Source organism: Carcharhinus amblyrhynchos, chromosome 22 (assembly GCF_965287045.1).
Source record: "Carcharhinus amblyrhynchos chromosome 22, sCarAmb.v2.hapA, whole genome shotgun sequence".
Lineage (NCBI taxonomy): Eukaryota > Metazoa > Chordata > Chondrichthyes > Carcharhiniformes > Carcharhinidae > Carcharhinus > Carcharhinus amblyrhynchos.
This window is the reverse complement of record NC_137345.1, coordinates 9,983,423-10,010,529: the sequence shown is the minus strand read 5'-3', so window position 1 is coordinate 10,010,529 and position 27,107 is coordinate 9,983,423. Positions and strand designations below refer to the sequence as shown.

The following is a 27,107-nucleotide window of genomic DNA, read 5'->3' as shown; positions in this document are numbered from 1 at the left end:
CTTCCAATGCGCTCCCCCAATCAACATTCGCCAATTCCTCCCTCACCCTACCATACTCCCCTCTGTTCAAACAAAGGACACATGTCCGGGAACCCACTTTCTCCTCTTCCATCTGCATCAGAAACTCCACCATACAATGATCATTCTCCCCGATACAGCTTGGAATGCAATTGAATACTTCCCTGTTTGATATCATTTGGCTCATTGAATATGTTCTTCCTGCTGATTGATAATTAGAAAACCATATTGAGATTGTATACTAATCCCTTTATAAAGCAAGACCTTGAGAGGTTCCATTAATCTTTTTGTCCCGGTTGGGATCTGTTGGGTTCACCACAGGTGTGTGGTTATTGTTTATTTTCATTTTGTACAATAAAGCACAGTTCCTTCACATCCATCTCCTGGAGCTATTATATTCTCAAACAGCAACTGTCAGAAAGCAAACTGTCTGCTCATGATCACATTGCTCTTTGAGGAAACCTATTGCTCACACATTGGTGCTGAGCTTCCTACATCATAACAATGGCTCTGAATCAGTTCCAGCAGTGACCAGAACAGACTTTAAAATTGTCCTGAAGTTGTGAAAACTGAAAACAAATCCAATTCTATTTTTACTAAAATTGCTTTGAACAATCAGAAAAACTAAACCCGTGAGCATTTCAGACAGACATAATTGAATTTCTGTTGCTTAAAGTGATATTTACCAACGCTGCTGATTTGTGTTAAATAACTGCAATCATTCTCTGAAATGTGGATCACTGACACGGTAACCATTTCACTGGATTTTTCTCCCTGGCTATTTGAGGCTGTGCAGTAATATTGATGATGTTGCTGTGTGAAGGACTGACAACGTAGATCCAGTTTATTGGTGTCAGAGATCTTTGAATCTTCAGACGGGGTCTTTTCATACCATGTGTACTGAATGGGAAGTGATCCCCGGACAGACTCACAGGAGACGGACACTGAGCCCCCAGAACATGAGGCATCTAGTGGTGATAGAAATCTAAGCACAGGAACAGAAACGGTTTCTGTGGGAAAGAAACAAACATTCAGAAACTGACTGAACATCTAAAAATCAAACACCCTGTGAATTTCAGCTCATCAACTTCTCATCCAGGGTCAGTCACATTGCAATCTCACCAACACATCTAGCTCTCCACATCTCTCCATCCTCCAAGCAGCCTGAACTACAATGTCTACTATTATATCAGAACATAGCAGCTCTCCAGATCAGACCTCGAACCAGGAAACAAAAATTTCAATTAATTGGTGAATGGATTAGAGGAGATTTGGGACAATGGGTTATTTCACTCGGGGGATGTTGAGAGTTCAGAACTCACTGCCTGGAAGAGTGTTAGAGGGTGGGAGAGGCGGATAACCTGATCATGTTAAGGAAAATGGATTAAACTTGAGATGCTGTAACCTACGGGGCTCTGGATCAAGAACTGGATGGTGGGATTAGATTGGATTGCTTGTTCAGTCAACCCAGTGTGTCACAGTGGCACAGTGATTAGCACAGCAGCCTCACAGCGCCAGGGACCCGGATTCAATTCCAGCATTGGCTGTGTGGTCAGTGTGGAGTTTGCACGTTCTCCCTGTGTCTGCGTGGTTTTCCTCTGGGTGCTTCAGTTCCCTCCCACAACCAAAGATATGCACATATCCATGGGGAGGTGATAGACTATTGGTGTTATTGCCAGCCTATTAATCCAGAATCTCAGCTAATGTTCTGGGGACCGGGATTCGAATCCCACCACGGCAGTTGGTGGAATTTGATTTCAATAAAGAAAATCTGGAATTAAGAATCTACTGATGACCATGAAACCATCGTTGGTTGTTGGAAAAACCCATCTGGTTCACTAATGCCAATTAGGGAATGAAATCTACCATCCTTTCCTGGTCTGGCCTACATGTGATGTCAGAACCAAAACAATGTGATTAATTCTTAACTGTCCTCTGAAATGGCCTTGCAAACCTCTCGGGATGGGCAATAAAAACCACCCAGCCAGCGATGCCCATGTACCCAATTGAATGAAAAACAAATACTTGCACCTCCCATCAGGCACCAGTGCCAATGTGGGTGGTGCTGGGGGGTTGGGGGGGTGCAGGGGGTGGGGGGATGGCATACTGAAGGGTGGGGCCTCTTGGGGGCTCAATAATTATGGTGGTTCTAACTGACACTGTGCACTGGGATCGGAGGGAGAGGGAAAGGGGAGGGCGATCAGCACTGGCGATCTGGGTGGGGGGAGGGGGGGCGTTGGGGGGTGGGGGGGATCGGGACTGGCCCAGGAGAGCTCTGGTAGGCCAGTGGTCGGATGGTGGTGGTGGGGGTGGGGGGGGGGGGGGGGGGGCGGGGGGGGGGGGGGCGTCGGGATAGTGATCGGGAGGCCAGCAGTGACGGGGCCAGTGCTCATGCGCCAATCTCCGCAGTGACAGATCGGTGTGTGTGCAGTGGCCCACTCAGCACTACGCTGCCGGACTCTCCAGTGGGATTTGGACCCGCTGACCACATTTCAGATGGAATCACTCTGTGTCGGTGAAACGTTCTGGCTGTTGTCAAATGAGCCTCTTCAGACACTGGAATTCCAACACATCAAGGAAGTTGATCAGGAAACGTGTACTCCCTGTGTTGTGGGATTGCCCGTCAGCGAGCTGCTTGTCTCTGTTCATTCCTTTGTCTTGTGGAGCTCAGGGTCTGTGTGGAGGAGGCAGTTGCTGCTATTGATGCTATTGGTCACCTGGGTCCTCATCTGAGGCCCAAAATAAAACAGTCTGAGAACCACCCATGCTGATCTGATAGATACAATCGCCAAAATGTCACCCAGAAATACACATTCCCACCACTGTTGTGAAAGTCAACACCCTGTAAATACTGATATTAAACCTTTCACACAATCCAGTTAGAAATAAGCAGTGAGGTTCCAATGCTTCTTGGCATCTTTCCCAGTCACTTCCTTCTTCCTGGATTGGTGACAAATATCATGTGAAGCCACGGGCTTAGGGTGAGGGGGGAAAGGTATAATTTGGATGCTAGAGGGAGGTTTTTCACATAGAGGATTGTGGGGGTATGGAATGCACTGCCAAGTAAGGTGGTGGAGGCAGGCACGCTGGACTTGTTTAAGATTTACTTGGATAGACACATGAGCGAAATAGGGATGGAGGGTTATAGGGGACTGTTTTAAATAAGGATCAGAGCCTCGGGACGTTCCTGGAAATCTAATGTTGCGTGTTGATGTTTTGTCTCTTTTACTCCGCAGGTTCATCGGTCTATCTTGTTGTCTAACGAGGGGCATGCACACGGTGGGTCGTGTGTGGGCTGCTCTTGGATGTTTCAAGAGTGGCCTCGTACTTTGCGTCATTTGTGTATGCTTAAAACTGGACCAGCAGATGGGCACCACAACAGCTCAGTGACTATCACTGCTAGCTGTGCAGATACATGGATTTGGGCCAGTATCTGTGGGAGTTTGCACATTCTCCCTGTGGTTGCGTGGGTTTCCCCCGGGTGCTCCGGTTTCCTCCCACACCACAAAGATGTGCTCTTAGGCTGATTGGTGTAACAAATTGTCCCTAAATTATTCTCCCCTTAATCTGGTTTCCAATGGGGGTACCATAAGCATAGACATGGGTCAAGCGTGGAGGAGGAAAAACGCATTGTTAAGATGGCAGCGCGGGCTCGTTGGGCTGAAGGGCCTGTTTCCCATGCTGTGTTGTTCTTTGTTCTTTGTTCTTCAGCCTCCCCCATTGCCTCTGTTTTCTGCCCTTGCTCAGTAACCCAAGCAGGCACAGGTAGATTCCACTAATTGCTCTCACTGAGCGATTAATAGACTGAATCTGATAACCTGATTCTCAATGAGGCGATTTGATCACACACTGATTGACACACTTAAAGTTCCCTTGGGGCTTTTTATGATCATGTGGAACATTTGGAATATGGTGTCCAATTCAGGTCACAACACAACCAGAAAGATGTGGAGGCTTTGGAGAGATTGCAGAAAAGGTTTACCAGGATGTTCCCTGGTATGGAGGGTAATAACTATGAGGAGAGTTTGAATGAGCTGGGATTATTCTCCCTGGAAAGACGGAGGCTGAGGGACACCTGATAGAAATTTATAAAATTATGAAAGTTATAGATAGAGTGAACAGTTGGAAGCTTTTACCAGGGCAGAAATGACAATTACAAGAGGGCACAAGTTCAAGCTCGGAGGGACAGGTTCAGTAGAAATGTGCAGGGGAATGTTTTTACACAGATGGTGGGTGGGGACCTGGAATGCACTGCCAAGTGAGATGGTTGGGGCAGATACATTAGCCACATTTAAGACTTATCCTGACAGACATATGAACAAACAGGGAGGAGAGGAATATAAGCGCTTGGTCTAGAAAGGTAAATGTGATTGGTGCAGGCTTGGAGGGCCGAAGGGCCTGTTCCTGTGCTGTATTGTTCTTTGTTCTTTGATCCCTTTTAGGGGCTTTCACCATTTTGGATTATTTATTTGTTAAATTTGCCAATTTAACTTTTAATCTGTCAGCTTCACCCTGAGTTTTCATTGGTTTATTTGAAAGAAGCACAAACTGACACATTGTGGATACATACGGATGTTGGGAGTTTGACTGGCTTCCCAACATATTGTCCATTTCTGTGTATTTAACCCCTCTGTGCTCCCCCACCCACCCCCACAGCCCCACCATTCAGTGCTAAACCAACAAGGTACAATTACTACCAACTGGCTGCTCACTTCACTTTGTTAATGTCTGACTATTAGATTGATCCGGACTGTAAAAATCTGACAGTGTGATATTTAATACATTTCAGAGACAGGAAAATATTCTGAGCATCGCGGGTAATTTCTTTCACAATATCCCATAGTGAAAGGAATTGTTAGCCTGATAATGTTTGAAGTTTTTGATCAGAATGTTGGACAGGCCACAAATTGAGTTTGTGTCACAAGAGTCGGATTTCCAGATCTCTGCCCTCTAGCTGTCAGACTCTGCATTGTTGCAGAGCCTCGGGATATCGGAGCTGTCAATGTTTCCTTGTGAATAAAACATGGATCAGACATTTCAGTAATAAAGAAAATCATTGAGAATAATGTACCGAGAGATATTTGCAGCTCCACATTAAACTTTGGATCAAAGAAATAAGTCTCAATTCCACAGCGATACGATCCTGCATCTCCAAAGTCAAGATTCTCCATCGTAACAGCAAATATTCCTTGTGCCTTGTTATCTGTGATCGACATTCTCCCTCGCCGTCCATCTGGATCATCCGTTCTCACTAAATATGAACAAACTACAGTCCAACCCTGACACCAATATTTCATGTTTTCTTTGTATTGTTCATCATAATGGCAATTTATTGTGATCGCTCTTCCCACAATTCCTGTGACTCTCTTTTCTGCCCACGATGCACCTGAAACTGAGGAGACAACATTTCAGCAATTGACCAAGTAAATAAATGCTTAATACAGAGAGAAACATTTTAATAAGATTTACCGCTGTGTACAGAGGAAACTCTCCAATATCTGTATTCATCATTCTCTTTCTAGTTTGTGCTGAATGAAAACATGAATATAGAGCCGTGCTGTCAGTGCCAAAGTGCTTCACTGCCAATGATTTCTTGTTAATGTATAGTGGCCATTGTTATTGTGTCACCTTGTCACTCAAGCTTTGCACTGACGCCTCTGAATGGGTGGATTGCAGGGTCAGGTCCCACTCCAGAGACTGGAGTATAAAATCTACAGGAACATTCCAGTGTAATACTGAGGGACGAGATGGCTCAGATTTTCCTCCCCCAGTCATGTTCACAGAGCTCGGTGATGATTTTCAGGTGAAAGGTTAATCTGACACCCAGGTCTGGAGGGTCCCTGTCATGGAGAAAATCCCGGGAATGGCTGGAATTTCAAAGCCCCGAGAGTGGGAGTGGGACTGGAATCAGGCTGGCATTCACACAAATGTGATTCGTTCAACTCTGGATTGCCTTAAATTCATCATCTGCCTCAAGTGAAGTGGGATTTTGGATGAACAGAAGTGTGTGTGGAATCCGGAATGTGCAGATTAGAATAGTGAAGGAAAGGCCTGAACTTGGTGGGTTCTTATGGACAGCCAGGGTGCACCTTCTGGAGAGGGAAGTTACTCTCTGGGAAGGGAGAGTTACTCTTTGGGACAAACTCTGGTGAGTGGTCAGGGCCGGAGTGATGATTTTGTTGTTTAAATGATTTTATTTATTAACCATGGCGCTGGGACACAGAAACAGGCCTTGTGTCCAGCTCGCCTCCGGGCTGAGCAGCCTGTGGATTTGCTCCCAGGTCGCCCGTCCCAACTCATTTTTTATTGTCTTTCCCGACTCAGTGAACACGGCCCAGGGACGGCCATCTGGGCCTCTGTCTGCCCCACAGGTCAGTGCACCAGGAATGACACATTATTCAGGAAAAAGTGCAACGAAGATTCCCAAGGCTGGTTCCTGGGATAAGGGGATGGGATGGGAACAAGTTGAGTTTGTTATCGGACAACAAATTTTATGAAATTGGGCACACAAAATGGAAGCAGGCTAAAATTACACTCAGAGCCTCTCCACTAAAAATCACAAAGTAACAGACACTGATCAGTAGGCAAGAGCATGCTTTTAGAATGCAAATGAGGGCTAGCACACAAGGGAAGCTGGACAGAATGGCACCTACAGGAACTAAATTAAAAAACACATCCCCACCCCACTAAATCAGCACTTCTAAACCAGTCAAACAACCTGTGGAGACACCTAAAAATTAGCATAGCTAAGGAAACGTCCCTGGCCCCCCCAAAATCTTTGAGATCAATCACATACCCATTGTTCAAACCCCAGAGATTCTAGACCATTCATAACCAATCAGACAAAAACGATTAACACACCTTAAAACAATCATCCTAACGCTCGAAAACATCGAGGCAGGACGGCTAAAGCCGAATACTGGAAAGAAAGTATTAGCATTTGAATCGCATACGACACCGAAGTTCAGGTATAACTGTAGCCCGTTGTGACGGACCTTTAGAGCGCCTTCGGGACAGTCCGATTGTATGTCCTGACTGCATCTCCGTCGACGTAAAAGAAAATAAAGCTGTGCCGTTACTGAACTACACCCTGAATCCGTAGTGGTCTTTTCGCCCACTCGCGCTAACAAGTCCACAAGGTGCATATTTCCTGTTGGTTGGAAGAATCAGAGGTGATTGGATTGAAATGTGTAAAATTCTTAAGGAGATTGACAGGGTACATTTTGAGCATATATGTACCACCCTACCAGGGCTGGGCATTCTGCAACACAGGATCACAGTCTCAGAATAAAGTGACAGACACGAAGGATGCGATGAGGTGATTTTTATTCACTCACGGTGTTGCGAATCTTTGGAATTCTCCACCCCAGAGAACTTTAGATATTCATTCTGGAAGATTTATTTTTAGTCAGGGAGAACGAGGCAATAATGAATAGGAACCACGGTCAAGTGGAGATCCCAGAGCCTAGGTCGGGGGTTGAGTGGGTTACTGTTAGGAAGGGGAGGGAGAAGAGGAGTCATGGTACTAAGACCACCCCAGAGGTAGTCTCCCAAAATATCAAGGGTAAAGCGACAACTGGGGTAGAAAGGGCAAGAGAGGAGGACCAGAATGCCTCAGAGGGAAGGAAGGGGGCTGGATGTGAGATAGTGGTGGGGGATGAGAGGCTTAAAGGAATTGATAGGCGGTTCTGTGGGCAAAAGTGGGACTCCAGGATGGTAATCTGCCTCCCTGGAGCAGGGGTACAGGATGTTTCGGAGTGGGTAGAGGGAATTTTGAAGGGTGAAGGGACCCAGGCTGATGTAATTGTACACATAGGAGAGAAGGACGTAGGAAGGAAGAGCAGGGGGGATATGCGTAGGCAGTTCAGAGAGTTAGGGGCCAGGCTGAAGAGCAGGGCCTCCAGGGTGGCAATCTCTGGGCTGCTGCCAGTGCCGAGTAATAGCGGGGCTCGGAATAATGAGATCCTACAGCTGAATGTGTGGCTGAAGGATTGGTGCAGGGCAGAGGGTTTTACTTTTGTAGACCATTGGGAAGTCTTTGCAAGGGAAGGGCACCTATACAAGTGGGATGGGGAACACTTAAATGGGAAGGGCACAAATATTTTAGCTGGGAGGTTAGCTGGAGTGTTTCGGCAAGGTTTAAACTAATATGGAGCGGGGGGGGAGTGGGAAGGAGACAGATAGCTCAGTAGGCACTGGGATTGGGAGTGAGTTGGGTGACAGGGTAAGTCTGGATGAGAGGAAAATTCCCCGGGAGAAGGAGGATCCCAGTGGGCCTATAGATCTGCAGTGCATCTGTTTTAATGCGAGGAGTGTGACGGGTAAAATGGATGAGCTTAAGGCCTTAATATTCCTGGGTATAAGTGTTTTAGGCACGACAGAGGAGGGTCGAAAAGAGGAGGGGGAGTGGCGTTGTTAGTTAGGGAGCACATCACAGCGGTGCAGAGGGAAGGTAATATAGAGGAGCTAGGAATTGAGTCGCTGTGGGTGGAGTTGAGGAATAGGAAGGGAGCGATTACTATGCTAGGGGTGTACTATAGACCACCCGACAGCCCGCGGGCAGTGGAAGAAGGTATATGTAAAGACACTTTGGATAAGTGTAGGAAGAACAGGGTTGTTGTAGTGGGAGATTTTAATCTCCATGGGGTGGATTGGAAGGTGCCTAGAGCTGGGGGTTCGGACGGGGAGGAATTCGTAAGATGTGTACTGGAAGGGTCCTTGGAGCAGTATGTAGCTAGCCTGACTAGAGAGGGGGCTATACTGGATTTAGTTCTGGGTAATGAGCCGGGACAGGTGGTTGAGGTTGCAGTCGGTGAACATGTGGCTAACAGTGACCACAACTCTGTCTACTTTAGGATATTAATGGAAAAAGGTGAGTGCTGTCCTAAGGGGAGGGTGCTAAATTGGGGGAAGGCTAGATACAGCCAGATTAGGCAGGAAGTTAGGGATACAGATTGGGATAGGCTGTTTGAGGGCAAGTCCACGTTCGGCATGTGGGAGTCTTTCAAGGGAAAACTAAAATGGTTGCAGAAAAGACATGTGCTGGTTAAGAGGAAGGATGGGAAAGGTAGGATTAGAGAGCTGTGGATTACTGGAGATATTGAGGACTTGGTCAGGAAGAAACGAGAGGCGTATGTTAGGTCTAAGCAACTGGGAACGGAGAAAGCATTGGAGGAATACAGGGAGTAGGAGGGATCTCAAAAGGGGAGTTAGAAGGGCAAAAAGGGGGCATGAAATGGCTTTGGCAGGCAGGATTAAGGAAAATCCAAAGGCATTTTACTCCTATGTCAGGAACAAAAGGGTGGATAGAGGAAAAATTGGTCCTCTCAGGGACAGAGGAGGGGAACTGTGCTTAGAGTCCGAGGGAATGGGGGAGATCCTGAATGAATGCTTTGCATCGGTGTTCGCAAAGGAGAGGGGCTTGATGTCTGGTACTGTCTTCGAGGGAGCTGTAGACCAATTGAAGGAACTACCCATTACGAGGGAGAAAGTGTTAGGGCTTTTTGGCAGCATTAAAACTGATAAATCTCCGGGCCCTGATAGCATTTACCCTAGGCTGCTTAGGGAGGTGAGAGATGAAATTGCTGGGCCTCTGACACAAATCTTTGTCTCTTCTTTGGACACAGGTGAGGTCCCAGAGGACTGGAGGATAGCGAACATGGTACCATTGTTTAAAAAGAGTGGGAGGGATAGCCCCGGTAACTATAGGCTGGTGAGTTTGACGTCAGTGGTAGGCAAGTTGATGGAGAGGATTGTTAGGGATAGGATGTATGACCACTTAGAGCATTGCGATCTGATTAGGGATACGCAGCATGGCTTTGTTAAGGGGAAGTCTTGCCTTATGAATCTTGTAGAATGTTTTGAGGAAGTGACAAAACGGTCGACGAAGGACGCGCCGTTGATGTCGTCTATATGGATTTCAGTAATGCATTTGACAAAGTCCCTCATGGTAGGTTGGTTGTAAAGATTAAGGCTCATGGAATACAAGGCCAGGTATCTAGATGGATTGATAACCGGCTTGGTAAGAGGAGACAGAGAGTAGTAGTGGAAGGGTCCTTTTCTAGCTGGAGATCTGTCACTAGTGGTGTGCCGCAGAGCTCAGTACTGGGGCCTCTTCTTTTTGTAATATACATAAATGACTTGGAAGAGGGGGTAAGTGGTGTGATCAGCAAATTTGCAGATGACACTAAGATGGCTGGATTGGCGGGCAGTGAGGAGCAGTGTCTGGCAATACAACGGGATATTGATCGGCTGGTATATTGGGCAGATACATGGCAAATGGAGTTTAAACCTGATAAATGTGAGGTGATGCATTTTGGCCGAAATAATGTAGGGGGGAGTTATATGATAAAGGGTAGACCTATAAAGAGCATAGAAACGCAGCGGGACCTGGGGGTGCAAGTGCACAAGTCTTTGAACGTGGCAGTATGAGTGGAGAAGGTTGTGAAGAAAGCTTATGGTATGTTTGCCTTTATAGGAAGGGGTATAAGAGCTGGAGTCTAATGTTGCAGTTGTATAGAACATTGGTTAGGCCGCATTTGGAGTACTGCGTCCAGTTCTGGTCGCCTTACTACTGGAAAGGCATGGAGATCCTGGAGAGAGTGCAGAGGAGGTTTACCAGGATGCTGCCTGGTATGGAAGGACTGGGTTATGAGGAAAGATTGAGCAAATTGGGGCTGTTTTTCCTTGAAAGAAGGCGACTGAGGGGGGATCTAATAGAGGTATATAAGATTATGCAGGGTATAGATAGAGGAAACAGTGGTAAGCTTTTTCCTATGTTAGAAACACACATTATGAGGAACCATAGCCTCAGGGTGAGGGGGGCAAGGTATAACATGGATTTTAGAGGGAGGTTTTTCGCACAGAGGGTAGTGGGGGTATGGAATGCTCTGCCAAGCAATGTGGTGGAGGCAGGCATGCTGGAGTTGTTTAAGAGTTACTTAGACAGGCACATGAGTGGGTTGGAGGTGGAGGGATATAGAAGATTGTTTTAAATAAGGTTCAGCAGCCTTGGGACGTCCCTGGTAACATATAAGGATGGGGATGATACTAATGTTTTTCTCTTTTAATTCACAGGTGCTTCAGTCCGCCTTGTTGTCCATCGAGGGGCGTACGCACGATGGGTCGTACGAGGTCTGCCCTTAGTTGTTTCAAGAATAGCCTAGTACTTCACGTCGTCAGTGTACGCTTAAACTGGGCCAGATGCTGGGCAACACGACAGCTCAGTGGCTATCACTGTTTTCTGTGCAGACACATGGATTTGGGCCAGTGTCTGTGGGAGTTTGCGCATTCTCCCCGTGTTTGCGTGGGTTTTCTCCGGGAGCTCCGGTTTCCTCCCACACCCCAAAGATGTGCTATTAGGCTGATTGGTGTAATAAATTGTCCCTAAATTAGTTTTCCCTCAATGTGGAATGCCATAAGCATAGATAAGGGTCATGGGTGGAGGGGGGACACATAATGTTAAAATGGTGGCGTGGGCTCGTTGGGCCTAGGGGCCTGTTTCCCGGGCTGTTTTGTTCTTTATTCTTTGTTCTTGAAGGATATTAAACACAGAGATTTATACAATTTTTTGGCGCCAACATAATCGAGGAATATGGGGATAGTGCGGGGTATAAGAATTGAAGGTAGAGCTCAGTCAGGATGTTGTTGAATGATGGAGCAGGCTCAAAAGGACCAATGGCCAATTCCTGCTCCTATTTCTAATGTTCATCTTGAGGAGGAGAGGCGGCAGTATGAATCAAAAATTCCATTGCAGACAACATAATAACATCAGTTTAATATGGGACTGGTATAAAAATTTAGATTTACTTTGTTAAACATCAAAAAATTAGAAGAAAATGATTACATCTTGAATGGACAAAGTAGACGAAGCATGTACAAGTGATTGGGTGGCACGTTGACACAGTGGTGAGCACTGCTACCTCACTGCGCCAGGGACCCGGGTTCAATTCCAGCTTCGGCTGACCGTGTGGAGTTTGCACCTGCTCCCCGTATCTGTGTGGGTTTCTTCTGGGTACTTCAGCTTCCTCTCACACTGCAAAGATGTTCTGGTGAGGCTGAACATGCTAAATTGCCCCTTATTGTCCCAAGATGTATAGGTTAAGAAAATTAATAAGGCATGGGTAACACACACTTTGGTGCAGACTCAATGGGCCGAATGGCCTCCTTGTGCACTGTAGGGATTCTATGAAATAGAGTCACTGATAGAGATTGATAAAACTTTCATCAGATGTAATTTAAATAATATAAACAATTGCAAACTTGAGGAATATTGTCCTGGAGCCTTTGTTGCCTCTGCAGTCTTCAGAGTCAATTCAATGAGCAATAATCTGGATTGGATCACGGGCATATCTCAACATTAGGGAGAGACAATTGGTTATATTCAGTGTGGGGGTCACCACTCCACAGGAACGGGGAAAGGTGAGGAGGCAGCTTTCCATAAACTACCACAGCCGGTCTGAGGATTGAACCCCTGCCATTGGAATCACTCTGCATTGCACTCCAAACCCTCCAGTCTCCAGGATATATTGAGCATGAAACTACATTAACAAGTTAACTTTTACTGGACTGAAATGTGTTGCTTCTGCATTTTAATTATTTCAGTCACATAGCTTTTTAACAAAAATGAATAGGTTAGCTTATATTCATAATCAATAATGCCATTTAATATTTGCTGGTAAATATTTCTGTGGTAAAATAGTATCAACAAAATAGCTACAATTATCACAAAAATGCCATTAATTTGTTTTTGCTGAATTTTTGTCGCTTTACATGTCTCCAAGTGTTTAAATATCTCTGCAGGATAAATCATGCACTAGAATTAATCTAACACATCATCTTGCTAAGCAGTTTTGTCCTTTACTCACCAGGCAGAGAAAAGATGAAAAGAATCAGAATCCACATTGTTATCTTGGCAATGTTTCGATCAGTATTTATCGCCTGTCACCCAGCTCTTTGTTGCGATGTTGAAAGGTGGATCCAATAAACCCTGATACGGAATTGAAATAAGATTGAAGAAAGCAGCAAACCAGGCCTCAGGAAATTCCACCCTTCAGAAAGCTCCAGAACAGAGGTCCCAGCTGGCCATTGCTATCACTGGGTGTGCCAGCTCGAAAGATCCCTTTTAGCTGCTGATCTCCTTGTTCCAGCAGGCACAGCTCTACATCTGCCACTTTGGTGACCTGTGGACAGTTACTGTCCGGTTTTGACAATGTCGCTCAATGTGGTTGTTGACATCATGGGAGGAGTGATTCACCCTGACACTTCCTGCACTATTGCTAAAAACAGAAAGGCCCAGAATTTGCTGAAAATACCACAGTGTGTAAACTGGCCAATGAACTGAGACAATGAAGAGATGTCAAACTAATTACATGTTATTGGCTGCTTGTTTTGTCTCCTCCATTAGCTTTGAGAAAATGGTGGATCTCTCTAAAACCCCCCCTGACTTTGATGAAATTGTGACATTTGCCAATTAATTATCTGCTAAACAGGCCACAGAATGTTCAGTCTCGGAACATCAGTCTCCCTGGCCCAGAATGTGAACAATTATAAACTCTGGGGTTTCACTCTCTCCTGGGTTGAATTATTGACCTGGATTTTCCAATGAGAGGAACGGCGAAGGCTAACAAACATTCACTGTTATTATGGAGTAAATGAGTCGGTAGAGAGGGTGCGCGTGCAATTAAATTCAGAAATGTACAAGTTGTGGCCCTAATTCCCCAGTTTCCCCAGAGGCTGTGCTCTGTCAATATCTTACCAATCGAGGTAGCATGGTTTTCAAAGAATAAAGAACAAAGAACAAAGAAAATTACAACACAGGAACAAGCCCTTCGGCCCTTCAAGCCTTACTGACCGTGCTGCCTGACTTAACTAAAATCCCCTATCCTTCCGGGGATCATATCCCTCTATTCCCATTCTATTCGTTACTTGTCAAGTAACTACCATATCCCCTTCCACTCCCTCCCTGGCAATGAGTTCCAGGTACCCACTACTCTCTGTCTAAAAAATCTGCCTTGTACATTTCCTTTAAACCTTGCCTCTCGTACCTTAAACCTATGCCCCCTTGTAATTGACTCTTCCACCCTGGGAACAAGCTTCTGCCTATCCACTCTGTCCATGCCTCTCATAATACTGTAGACTTCTAGCCGGTGTCTGTGTGGAGTTTGCACATTCTCCTCGTGTCTGCGTGAGTTTCCTCCGGGTGCTCCGGTTTCCTCCCATAGTCCAAAGATGTGCAAGTCAGAGCTTGGCCATGCTAAATTGACTGTAGATGCATAGGTTAGAGGGTTAGTGGGTAAAATATATATGGATATGGGGTTTGGGCTTGGGGGGGACAGATGGGCTGAATGGCCTCTTTCTGTAATGTATGGTTTCTATGATTTGGTTTCTATGATTTCTATAGGTCACCCCTCAACCTCCATCACTCCAGTGAGAGCAAACAAGTTTCTTCTAACTCTCCTCATAGCTAATGCCCTCCATACCAGGCAACATCCTGACAAATCTTTTCTGTACCCTCTCCAAAGCCCCCTCATCTTTCCAGTAGTGTGCTGATCAGAATTGAACACTAGATTCCAAGTGCGGACTAACTAAGGTTCTCTAAAGCTGCAACGTGACTTGACAATTTTTAAACTCAGTACCCTGGCCAATGAAGGCAAGAATGCTGTATGTCTTCTTCACTACCTTCTCCACTTGCGTTGCCACTTTCACTGACCTATGTACCTGTACATCCAGATCCCTTTGCCTATCAATACTCTTAAGGGTTCTGTCATTTACAGTATACTTCCTTTCTCTATTAGAACTTCTAAAATGCATTACCTCACATTTGTCCGGATTAAACTCCATCTGTCATCTCTCCGCCCAAGTCTCAAACTCATCTACATCCTGTTGTATCCTCTGATGGTTCTCATTGCTATCTGCAAATCCACCAACCTTTGTGTCATCTGCAAACTTACTAATCAATCCAGCTACATTTTTCTCCAAATCATTTATATATATTGCAAACAGCAAAGGTCCCAGCACTGATCCCTGGGAACACCACTCGTCACCACCCTCCATTCAGAAACACACCTTTCCACTGCTACCCTCTGTCTTCTTTGACCAAACCCATTTTGTATCCACCTTGCCAGCTCACCTCTGATCCCATGCGATTTCACCTTCTGCACCATTCTGCCATGAGGGACCTTATCAAAGAGAAATGATGTCAAAGGATTTTCAAATCCAGTTATTCCTTGACTCCTGTTGGAGCTGCGCTCATTCAGTCAAGTGGAGAATATTCCATCACATTCCTGACTTATGCCTTGCAAATGCTGGACAGGAGTTAGAGACAGTAAGAAGTCTCACAACACCAGGTTAAAGTCCAACAGGTTTATTTGGTAGCAAACAATTGCTGAATGGTACTGAACATTGTGATCCCAAATAAACCTGTTGGACTTTAATCTGATGTTGTGAGGCGTTTTACTGTGTTAACTCCAGTCCAACGCTGGCATCTCCACATCAAGACTTAGAGAGTCAGGGGCTGAGTTACTTGCTGAAGCATTCACAGTCTCAGACCCGCTTTTGTATAAATAGTATTTATATGGCTGATCCAGTTCAGTTTATGGTCATCAGTAACCCCCAAGATGTTGATCGTGAGGGATGCAGCAATGATAACGTCACTGAATGACCAGGGAAGATGGTTAGATTCTCTCTGTTTGGACACGGGATAAGATTCTCCAGACGCGCCCGTGGATCAACCCATTGTGAGCGAGAATGGAAAATTTGGCGTTCCATCCCAATCTCCATTCACTGTCAGCGGCAGTGGAAAATCGCAGCCGCGAAAGAGGACTGAAGATTTTACCCATGATTTATGTCTGAGAATTAAGTGGTGCTGACGTAACTTGGCATTCATCAGGCCATATCTTAGTGCTGTCCAGATTTGCTCCGTATATAGATACAGACTTTTCCAGTATCTAGGGATTGCAGAATGGTTCTGAACATTGTGCTATAGCCAGTCAACATCATCACATCTGGCCAGATGATTCAGGGAAGGATTATGGGCAAAATTGAGGATCTGGAATGGAGCTTGACTATTGTTCAGTGAGCCAGCTCTGGAACAATGAGCTGAATTAATTCCTTCATTTCTGTTATTTCTAGATTTCTGATACTCACTCCCTGATGCCTCTCTCTCTCTGGGATAATTTGTCCACACCATGGTGTAGCTGATCCTGGTCATGCCTCTTCACCCTGCATCATCTGATGTTCAAGAAATGTGGCAACACCCGTGCTGTTTGCTTGCAACAAATTTCGTATCGATGCTGATCTTCTCGCTGCTGCAAACACAGCTCTGTATTTGGTATCTGACATCTATTGTACATTCACAGGGTTCCTATCTCACACCATCCTGAGAATAACAACACATTTCTCTTGCAGTTTCAAAACATTGCAAGTTGCAGCAAACATGAACCCACATTTATTTCCAATGTCATTCTCTCTCTTTGCCTTTCTCATCAACCATTAAAGAATTTGAGGAGTTAATGGAATAATGGAATAATGGAATACTGGAGCCGTCACTCACAGAATTCTATACTCAATAAAAAATGATCAAACATTGGAACCATTTGGAAAATTCAGATCTCTGAGTACAAACTTTTACAAACTTCACTCTGAGTAAATCTAAAGTTAGAACTCTCATTGACCACAGCCTTGGGTGGAGAAACATGTTCATTTTTTATTATTAACTCATTGGTGGAATCAACAACAACAGCAATAACTTTCTCTTTTTAAAGTGCCTTTCATCATAGAATCCTACAGTGCAGATAGAGGCCATTCGGTCCATCGAGACTACACAATGCCACCCAGACCCAATCCCTGTAACTCCACATATTAAGCCTGTTAATCACCTGACACAATGGGGCAATTTAACATGGGCAATGAATCTAACCTTCACATCTTTGGATTGTGGGATGAAACCGGAGCTCCTGGAGGAAATTCACACAGACCACGGGGAGGAAATTGTGCAAATTCCACACTGCCAGTCACCCAATTTCAGAATTGAACCTGGGTACCTGGCACTGTGAGGCAGCAGTGCGAACCACTGTGCTACCAAACTGCCTGGTAAAACATCCTCAGGCATTTTATGACATCAGATAAGTGCTCTTGCTAAGGCAAAGATTAGATCAAAGAGACTGGTCAGTTTTAGGGAGAGGTTGCTGGAGTTTTGAATGTAGACAATTGGAAACATTACTGTTAGCGGCGTGGTGAAAAATTGGAAAGACAAGAAGCCACGGTTGGGGAAACACAGGATTCTCAGAAACATTTGTAAAGGTGGGGCTGATGAGACCATGGAGAAATTTGAACAGGAGAATGAGAATTTATTATTGAGCTTATTTGATATTGGGAGCCACTCAGTGAGTTCATACACGTGAATGAAGGGCACCTGATGGGTATCACAACAATCTGTCATGTATGATATGGAATAATCATAGAATCATCGAAACCCTACCGTGCAAAAGGAGGCCATTCGGCCCATCAAGTCTGCACCAACAGCAATCCCACCAAGGCCATATCCCCGTTACCTTACTAATGCCTCTAACCTAGTCATCGTGGAACATCAAAAGGCAATTTAGCATGGCCAAATCTCCTCATCTTTGGACTATGGAAGGAAACCAGAGCACCCCCACACAGAAATGGGGAGAGCATGTGAACTCCACACAGGCAGTTACCCAAGCTGGGACTCGAACCCAAGTTTCTGGTGCTGTGAGGCAGCAGTGCTAACCACTATGCCACCGTGCCATCTACACTCTTTCAATACTACTTAAATTCATCACCAGGACAGATATAAGTTGAAACTCATTAAAGGGGCTTTTGCTAAGCAAAATCGCTACATATGAACACACAAGTTGTAGGCCATTTGGCCCCTCATGCCTGATCTGTCACGCAATAATAGAATGGCTGATCTGTTTGTGACCTCAACTTTATATCCCACCTACCCTTGAGGGGTGACCTTATTGAAATCAATAACCCTTTACTTTATTGGATCCACCTTTCAACATCACAGAAAGAGCTGGGTGTCAGACGATAAATACTGATCGAAACATTGCCAAGATAACAATGTGGATTCTGATTCTTTTCATCTTTTCTCTGCCTGGTGAGTAAAGGACAAAACTGGACCCTGATATGATGAGTGTTAGATTAATTCTAGTGCATGGTTTATCTTGCAGAGATATTTAAATACTTGGAGACATATAAAGTTACAAAAACTCAGCAAAAATAAATTAAACGCATTTTTGTGATATTTGTTGCTATTTTGCTGATAATATTGTACCACAGAAATACTTATCAGCAAATAGTAAATGACATTATTTGTTATGAATATAAATTAACCTATTCATTTTTGTTAAAATATGATTAAAATATATGATTAAAATAATTAAAATGCAGAAGCAACACATTTCAGACCAGTAAAAGTTAACTTGTTAACATAGTTTCATGCTCAATATATCCTGGAGACTGGAGGGTTTGATTCCCTCAGTTTGTTGGAGTGCAATGCAGAATGATTCCAATGACAGGGGTTCAATCCTCAGACCGGCTGTGGTAGTTTATGGAAATCTGCCTCCTCACCTTTCCCCATTCCTGTGGAGTGGTGACCCCCACACTGAATATAACCAATTGTCTCTCCCTAATGTTGAGAAATCTCTGTGATCCATTGCAGATTATTGTTCATTGCATTGAATCTTAAAACTGCAGAGATAGAACATAGAACACTACAGCACAAACAGGCCCTTCGGCCCACGAGTTGCGCCGATCACATCAACACCTACCAACCTACAGACCTATCTATAACCCTCAATCTCATTAAACCCCATATACTCATCCAGAAGTCTTTTAAAAGACCCCCAGCGAGTTCGCCTCCACCACCACTGACGGCAGCCGATTCCATTCACTCACCACCCTCTGAGTGAAAAACTTACCCCTAACATCACTTCTGAACTTCCCTCCTTGCACCTTAAATCTGTGTCCTCTCATAGCAACCATTTCAACCCGGGGAAATAGCCTCTGAGAGTCCACCCTATCTATTCCTCTCAACATTTTGTAAACTTCTATCAGGTCGCCTCTCAACCTTCGTCTCTCCAGGGAAAAGAGTCCCAGCTCCCTCAACCTAACTTCATAAGGCATGCCTCCCAGTCCAGGCAACATCCTTGTAGATCTCCTCTGTACCCTCTCAATAGCTTCTACATCTTTCCTATAGTGAGGCGACCAGAACTGCGCACAATACTCTAAATGAGGCCTGACAAGGGTCTTATAAAGTTGCAGCATTACCTCCCGACTCCTAAACTCAAACCCTCGATTAATGAAGGCCAGTACACCATACGCCTTCTTGACCACCTCCTCCACCTGCGAGGCTGATTTAAGAGTCCTGTGGACCCGGACCCCTAGATCCTTCTGCTCTTCAACACTACTCAGACTTCTGCCCTTGATAGTGTACTCGTTCATCCCGTTGGTTCTGCCAAAATGGACGACTACACATTTATCCGCGTTGAAGTCCATCTGCCACTTCTCCGCCCAGTCCTGCATCCTATCTATGTCCTGCTGCAACTTTTGCCATCCTTCCAGACCATCCACAACACCACCGACCTTAGTGTCATCAGCGAACTTACTTACCCATCCCTCCACTTCCTCATCCAGGTCATTTATGAAAATGACAAACAACAAGGGTCCCAGAACAGATCCTTGAGGCACTCCGCTGGTGACTGACCTCCATTCAGAAAAAGCCCCATCCACAACCACTCTCTGCCTTCTGCAGGCAAGCCAATTCTGGATCCACAAGGCCAAAGGCCCTTGGATCCCATGCCCTCTCACCTTCTCAAGAAGTCTTGCATGGGGGACCTTATCAAACGCCTTGCTGAAGTCCATGTACACTACGTCCACGGCACTTCCTTCGTCAATGTGTTCAGTCACATTATCGAAGAACTCAACTAGGCTTGTAAGACACGACCTGCCCTTGACAAATCCATGCTGACTATTCCTGATCATGTCAAACCTCTCCAAATGTTCGTAAATCTTGTCCCTCAGAAGCCTCTCCATCAGCTTACCAACTACTGAGGTCAGACTCACCGGTCGGTAATTTCCCGGGCTATCTCTGTTCCCTTTCTTGAAAATAGGAACTACATCCGCAATCCTCCAATCCTCCGGAACCTCTCCTGTCTCCATTGACGACGCAAAGATCATCGCCAGGGGCTCTGCAATCTCTTCCCTCGCCTCCCACAGTATCCTGGGGTACATCCCATCTGGTCCAGGCGACTTATCTACCTTGATAGAATTCAAAAGTTCCAACACATCCTCCTCCTTAATATTCACGTACTCAATCTTTTCCATCTGCTGCAAATCCATAACAAAATCTCCCAGATCAGCTTCCACTGTGAATACTGAGGCGAAGTACTCGTTAAGCACCTCTGCCATTTCTTCTGGTTCCACACAAACCTTTCCCCCCTCACCTTTTATAGGTCCTATCCCTTCTCTTCTCATCCTTTTACCTTTCACATATTTATAGAAGGCCTTGGGATTCTCCTTAATCTTACCCGCCAAGGTCTTCTCATGACCCCTTCTGGCTCCCCTAATTTCCCTTTTAAGTTCCTTCCTACAGTCCTTATACTCCTCAAGATCTTTAACCTCTCCTAATTCCCTGAACCTCTTATACACCTTCCCTTTCCTCCTGACTAGGTTCAACACAGCCTTTGTGCACCACGGTTCCCGCGACCTACCAAAACCCCCTTGTCTCATCGGAACGTTGTCATTCAGAGCTCCAGACACACATTCCTTGAATATCTGCCACCTTCCTTCGGTACTTTTCCCTAAGAACGCCTCCTTCCAGTTTATTTGTCCAAGTATCTTCCTGACTTCTTTGTATCTCCCCTTACCCCAGACAAACACCTTCCTAGCCTGCCTGATCCTATCTCGTTCCAATGCAATTGTGAAGGAGATAGAATTATGGTCACCATTTCCAAGATGCTCTCCTACCGAAAGATCCATCACCTGCCCTGGTTCATTCGCCAGTACCAGGTCAAGTACAGCCTCTCCCCTCGTAGGCTTATCCACATACTGTGTCAGGAAACCTTCCTGAACACACCTAACAAACTCCTCCCCATCCAAACCCCTTACCCTAGGGATATTCCAGTCGATGTTTGGGAAATTGAAGTCTCCCATCACGACAACTCTGTTATTAAAACATCTCTCCAGAATCTGTTTCCCTATTTGCACTTCAACTTCCCTGTCACTATTGGGCGGCCTATAGAATACACCCAGCAAAGTTTTCGACCCTTTGCTGTTTGTAACTTCCACCCACAGAGATTCTGTAGACAGTCCCTCCACAACATCCTCTTTCTCTGCAGCCATGACACTGTCCCTAATCAACAGTGCAACTCCACCACCCCTTCTGCCACCCTCCCTGTCCTTCCTGAAGCACCTGAAGCCTGGCACCTGAAGTACCCAGTCCTGTCCCCGAGACATCCAAGTCTCCCTAATGGCCACTACATCACAATCCCAAACAGCAATCCACGCCCTAAGCTCATCTACCTTATTCACTACACTCCTTGCATTAAAATATATACACTTCAGCCCCTCAGTCTGGGCATTTCCCATCTCCACCGCCTGTCAAACCTCCCTCCCATAACAAAGGTTCAAGGAAAATATTCCTCAAGTTTTCAATTGTTTCTATTAAATAAATTACATCTGATGAAAGTTTTATCAATCTCTGTCAGTGACTCTGTTGCATTGAAACCCTACAGTGCACAAGGAGGCCATTCGGCCCTTTGTGTCTGCCCCAAAGTGCGTGTTATCCGTGGTCGTAATGCCACCTATTTGTCTCATTAATTTTCTTAACCATATATCTTGGGGCAATAAGGGGCAATTTAGCATGGCCAATCAATCTAACCTGAACAGCTTTGCAGTGTGGGAGGAAGCTGGAATACCCAGAGGAAACCCACACAAATATGGGGAGAAGATGCAAACTCCACACAAACAGTCAGCCGAGGCTGGAATTGAACCCGGGTCCCTGGCGCAGTGAGGTAGCAGTGCTCACCACTGTGTCAACGTGCCACCCAATCACCTGTACATGCTTTGTCTACTTTGTCCATCCAAGATGGAATCATTTTCTTCTCATTTTTTGACATTTAACAAAGTAAATCTAAATTTTCACACCATCCCCATATCAAACTGATGTTATTATGCTGTCTGCAATGGAGTTTTTGATTCATACTGCCACCTCTCCTCCTCAAGATGAACATTAGAAATAGGAGCAGGAGTTGGCCATTTGTCCCTTTGAGCCGGTTCCATCATTCAGCAACATCCTGACTGATCTCTACCCTCAATTCTTATTTCCCGCACTATCCCCATATCCCTCGATTATGTTGGTGCCAAAAAATTGTACAAACCTCTGAGTTTAATACCCTTCAAGACTGAACATCTAAATTTCTCTGGGGTGGAGAATTCCAAAGATTCGCAACACCGTGAGTGAATAAAAATCTCCTCATCACATCCTTCGTGTTTGTCACTTTATTCTGAGACTGTGATCCTGTGTTGCAGAATGCCCAGCCCTGGGAGGGTGGTACATATATGCTCAAAATGTACCCTGTCAATCTCCTTAAGAATTTTACACATTTCAATTCAATCACCTCTGATTCTTCCAACCGACAGGAAATATGCACCTTGTGGAGTCAACCTGTTCCCATCCCATCCCCTTATCCCAGGAACCAGTCTTGGGAATCTTCATTGCACTTTTTCCTGAATAATGTGTCATTCCTGGTGCACTGACCTGTGGGACAGACAGAGGCCCAGATTGCCGTCCCTGGGCCGTGTTCACTGAGTCGGGAAAGACAATAAAAAATGAGTTGGGACGGGCGACCCGGGAACAAATCCACAGGCTGCTCAGCCCGGAGGCGAGCTGGACACAAGGCCTGTTTCTGTGCCCCAGCGCCATGGTTAATAAATAAAATCATTTAAACAACAAAATCATCACTCCGGCCCTGAGAACTCACCAGAGTTTGTCCCAAAGAGTAACTCTTCCCTCCCAAAGAGTAACTTCCCTCTCCAGAAGGTGTACCCTGGCTGTCCATAAGAATCCACCAAGTTCAGGCCTTTCCTTCACTATTCTAATCTGCACATTCCGGATTCCACACTCCTGATTATACAAAATCCCACTTCAGTCGAGGCAGATGATGAATTTAATGATAATCTACCTCCACAAATCACGTATGTGTGTGAATGCCAACCCATTTCCAGTCCCACTCCCACTCTCAGACTTTGAAATTACAGCCATTCCCGGGATTTTCTCCATGTGTCATTCCTGGTGCACTGACCTGTGGGGCAGACAGAGGCCCAGATTGCCGTCCCTGGGCCGTGTTCACTGAATTGGGAAAGACAATAAACAATGAGTTGGGACGGGCAACCCGGGAACAAATCCACAGGCTGCTCAGCCCGGAGGCGAGCTGGACACAAGGCCTGTTTCTGTGCCCCAGCGCCATGGTTCATAAATAAAATCATTTAAACAACCAAATAATCACTCTGGCCCTGAGAACTCACCAGAGTTTGTCCCAAAGAGTAACTCTCCCCTCCCAGAGAGTAACTTCCCTCTCCAGAAGGTGCACCCTGGCTGTCCATAAGAATCCACCAAGTTCAGTCCTTTCCTTCACTATTCTAATCTGCACATTCCGGATTCCACACACACTTCTGTTCATCCAAAATCCCACTTCACTTGAGGCAGATGATGAATTTAAGACAATCCAGAGTTGAACGAATCACATTTGTGTGAATGCCAGCATGATTCCAGTCCCACTCCCACTCTCGGGGCTTTGAAATTCCAGCCATTCCCGGGATTTTCTCCATGACAGGGACCCTCCTGACCTGGGTGTCAGATTAACCTTTCATCTGGAAGTCATCACCGAGCTCTGTGAACATGACTGGGGGAGGAAAATCTGAGCCATCTCGTCCCTCAGTATTACACTGGAATGTTCCTGTAGATTTTATACTCCAGTCTCTGGAGTGGGACCTGACCCTGCAATCCACCCATTCAGAGGCGCCAGTGCAAAGCTTGAGTGACAAGGTGACACAATAACAATGGCCACTATACATTAACAAGAAATCATTGGCAGTGAAGTACTTTGGCACTGACAACACGGCTCTATATTCATGTTTTCATCCAGCACAAGAGAATGATGAATACAGATATTGGAGAGTTTCCTCTGTACACAGTGGTAAATCTTATTAACATGTTTCTCTCTGCACTAAGCAGTTATTTACTTGATCAATTGCTGAAATGTTGTCTTCTCAGTTTCAGGTGCATTGTGGGCAGAAAAGAGAGTCACAGGAATTGTGGGAAGAGCGATCACAATAAATTGCCATTATAATGAACAATACAAACAAAACGTGAAATATTGGTGTCACGGTTGGACTAACCAGTGCTCATATTTAGTGAGAACGGATGATCCAGATGGACGGCGAGGGAGAATGTCGATCACAGGTAACAAGGCACAAGGAATATTTGCTGTTACGATGGAGGATCTTCACTCCAGAGATGCAGGATGGTATCGCTGTGGAATTGATGAATCTGGCCAAGATCCAATGTTTACTGTGAAGCTGCAAATATCTCACGGTACATTATTCTCAATGATTTTCTTTATTACTGAAATGCCTGATCCATGTTTTATTCATGAGGAAACATTGACAGCTCCGATATCCCGAGGCTCTGCAGCAATGCAGAGTCTGACAGCTAGAGGGCAGAGATCTGGAAATCCGACTCTTGTGACACAAACTCAATTTGTGGCCTGTCCAACATTCTGATCAAAAACTTCAAACATTATCAGGCTAACAATTCCTTTAACTATGGGATATTGTGAAAGAAATTACCCGCGATGCTCAGAATATTTTTCTGTCTCTGTAATGTATTAAATATCACACTGTCAGATTTTTACAGTCCGGATCAATCTAATAGTCAGACATTAACAAAGTGAAGTGAGCAGCCAGTTGGTAGTAATTGTACCTTGTTGGTTTAGCACTGAATGGTGGGGCTGTGGGGGTGGGTGGGGGAGCACAGAGGGGTTAAATACACAGAAATGGACAATATGTTGGGAAGCCAGTCAAACTCCCAACATCCGTATGTATCCGCAATGTGTCAGTTTGTGCTTCTTTCAAATAAACCACTGAAAACTCAGGGTGAAGCTGACAGATTAAAAGTTAACAAATTGGCAAATTTAACAAGTAAATAATCCAAAATGGTGAAAGCCCCTGAAAGGGATCAAAGAACAAAGAACAGTACAGCACAGGAACAGGCCCTTCGGCCCTCCAAGCCTGCACCAATCACATTTACCTATCTAGACCAAGCGCCTATATTCCTCTTCTCCCTGTTTGTTCATATGTCTATTAAGATAAGTCTTAAATGTGGCTAATGTATCTGCCCCAACCATCTCACTTGGCAGTGCATTCCAGGTCCCCACCCACCATCTGTATACAAAAATTCCCCTGCACATTTCTACTGAACCTTTCCCCTAGATCTTGAATTGTGCCCCCTTGTAATTGTCATTTCTGCCCTGGGAAAAGCTTCCAACTGTTCACTCTACCTATAACTTTCATAATTTTATAAATTTCTATCAGGTCGCCCCTCAGCCTCTGCCAATCCAGGGAGAATAATCTTAGTTCTTTCAACCTCTCCTCCTAGCTAATACTCTCCATACCAGGCAACATCCTGGTAAACCTTTTCTGCAATCTCTCCAAATTCTCCATGTCTTCTGGTTGTGTGGTGACCAGAATTGGACACAATATTCCGAATGTTCCAAATGATCATAAAAATCTCCGAGGAAACTTTAAATGTGTCAATCAGTGTGTGATCAAATCCCCCCAGTGAGAGACGGGTTATCAATTTCAGTCTATTAATCGCTCAGTGAGTGCAATTAGTGGAATCTACCTGTGCCTGCTCGGGTTACTGAGCAAGAGCAGAAGACAGAGGCAATGGGGGAGGCTGAAGAAGTGACTGGGAAAGATGCCAAGAAGCATTGGAACCTCACTGCTTATTTCTAACTGGATTGTGTGAAAGGTTTAATATCAGTATTTACAGGGTGTTGACTTTAACAACAGTGGTGGGAATTTGTATTTCTGGGTGACATTTTGGCGATTGTATCTATCAGATCAGCATGGGTGCTTCTCAGGCTGTTTTATTTAGGGCCTCAGATGAGGACCCAGGTGACCAATAGCATCAATAGCAGCAACTGCCTCCTCCACACAGACCCTGAGCTCCACAAGACAAAGGAATGAACAGAGACAAGCAGCTTGCTGACGGGCAATCCCACAACACAGGGAGTACACGTTTCCTGATCAGCTTCCTTGATGTGTTGGAATTCCAGTGTCTGAAGAGGCTCATTTGACAACAATCAGAACGATTCACCGACACAGAGTGATTCCATCTGAAATGTGGTCAGCGGGTCCAAGTCCCACTGAACAGTCCGGCAGCGTAGTGCTGAGTGGGCCACTGCACACACACTGATCTGTCACTTCGGATATTGGCGCATGCGCACTGGCCTCTTCACCGCTGGCCTCCTGATCACTGACTGTCCCGACTCCCCTCACCACCATCTGACCACTGGCCTACCAGAGCTCTCCTGGGCCAGCCCCAATCTTCTCCCTTCCACTTGGCCAGCGCTGATCACCCTCCACTTTCCCTGTCACACTAATCCCAGTGCACAGTATCAGTGAAAACCCCCCAACTCATTGAGCCCCCAACAGACCCCACCCTTCAGTATGCCATTCCCCCCTCCCTACCCCTGCCAGCACCACCCACATTGGCACTGCCTGGCACCTGTTGGGAGGTGCAAGTATTTGTTTTTCATTCATTTGGGGACATGGGCATCACTGGCTGGATGGCATTTATTGCTCATCCCAAGAGGTTCGCGAGGCCATTTCAGAGGACAGTTAAGAATTAATCACATTGCTGTGGCTCTGGCATCACATGTAAGCCAGACCAGGAAAGGATGGTAGATTTCATTCCCTAATAGGCATTAGTGAACCAGATGGGTTTTTCCAACAACCGACAATGGTTTCATGGTCATAAGTAGATTCTTAATTCCAGA

At 45.4% G+C, this 27,107-nt stretch overlaps 2 protein-coding genes across 2 annotated transcripts in view; one reads left to right on the top strand and one right to left on the bottom strand.

Moving 5' to 3' along the window:
- Positions 1 to 12,921, bottom strand: part of LOC145357130 (titin-like) — a 31,574-nt gene extending 18,653 nt beyond the window's left edge. The window contains 3 exon segments of the mRNA XM_080210289.1: positions 705 to 1,028; positions 5,090 to 5,410; positions 12,885 to 12,921. Of these exon segments, the coding sequence (XP_080066415.1) occupies positions 705 to 1,028; positions 5,090 to 5,410; positions 12,885 to 12,921 (682 nt within the window).
- The window catches only part of LOC145357144 (uncharacterized), a 149,448-nt gene that overhangs the window by 63,388 nt on the left and 58,953 nt on the right, over positions 1 to 27,107 (top strand). The window contains 1 exon segment of the mRNA XM_080210300.1: positions 24,320 to 24,640. Within this exon segment, the coding sequence (XP_080066426.1) occupies positions 24,320 to 24,640 (321 nt within the window).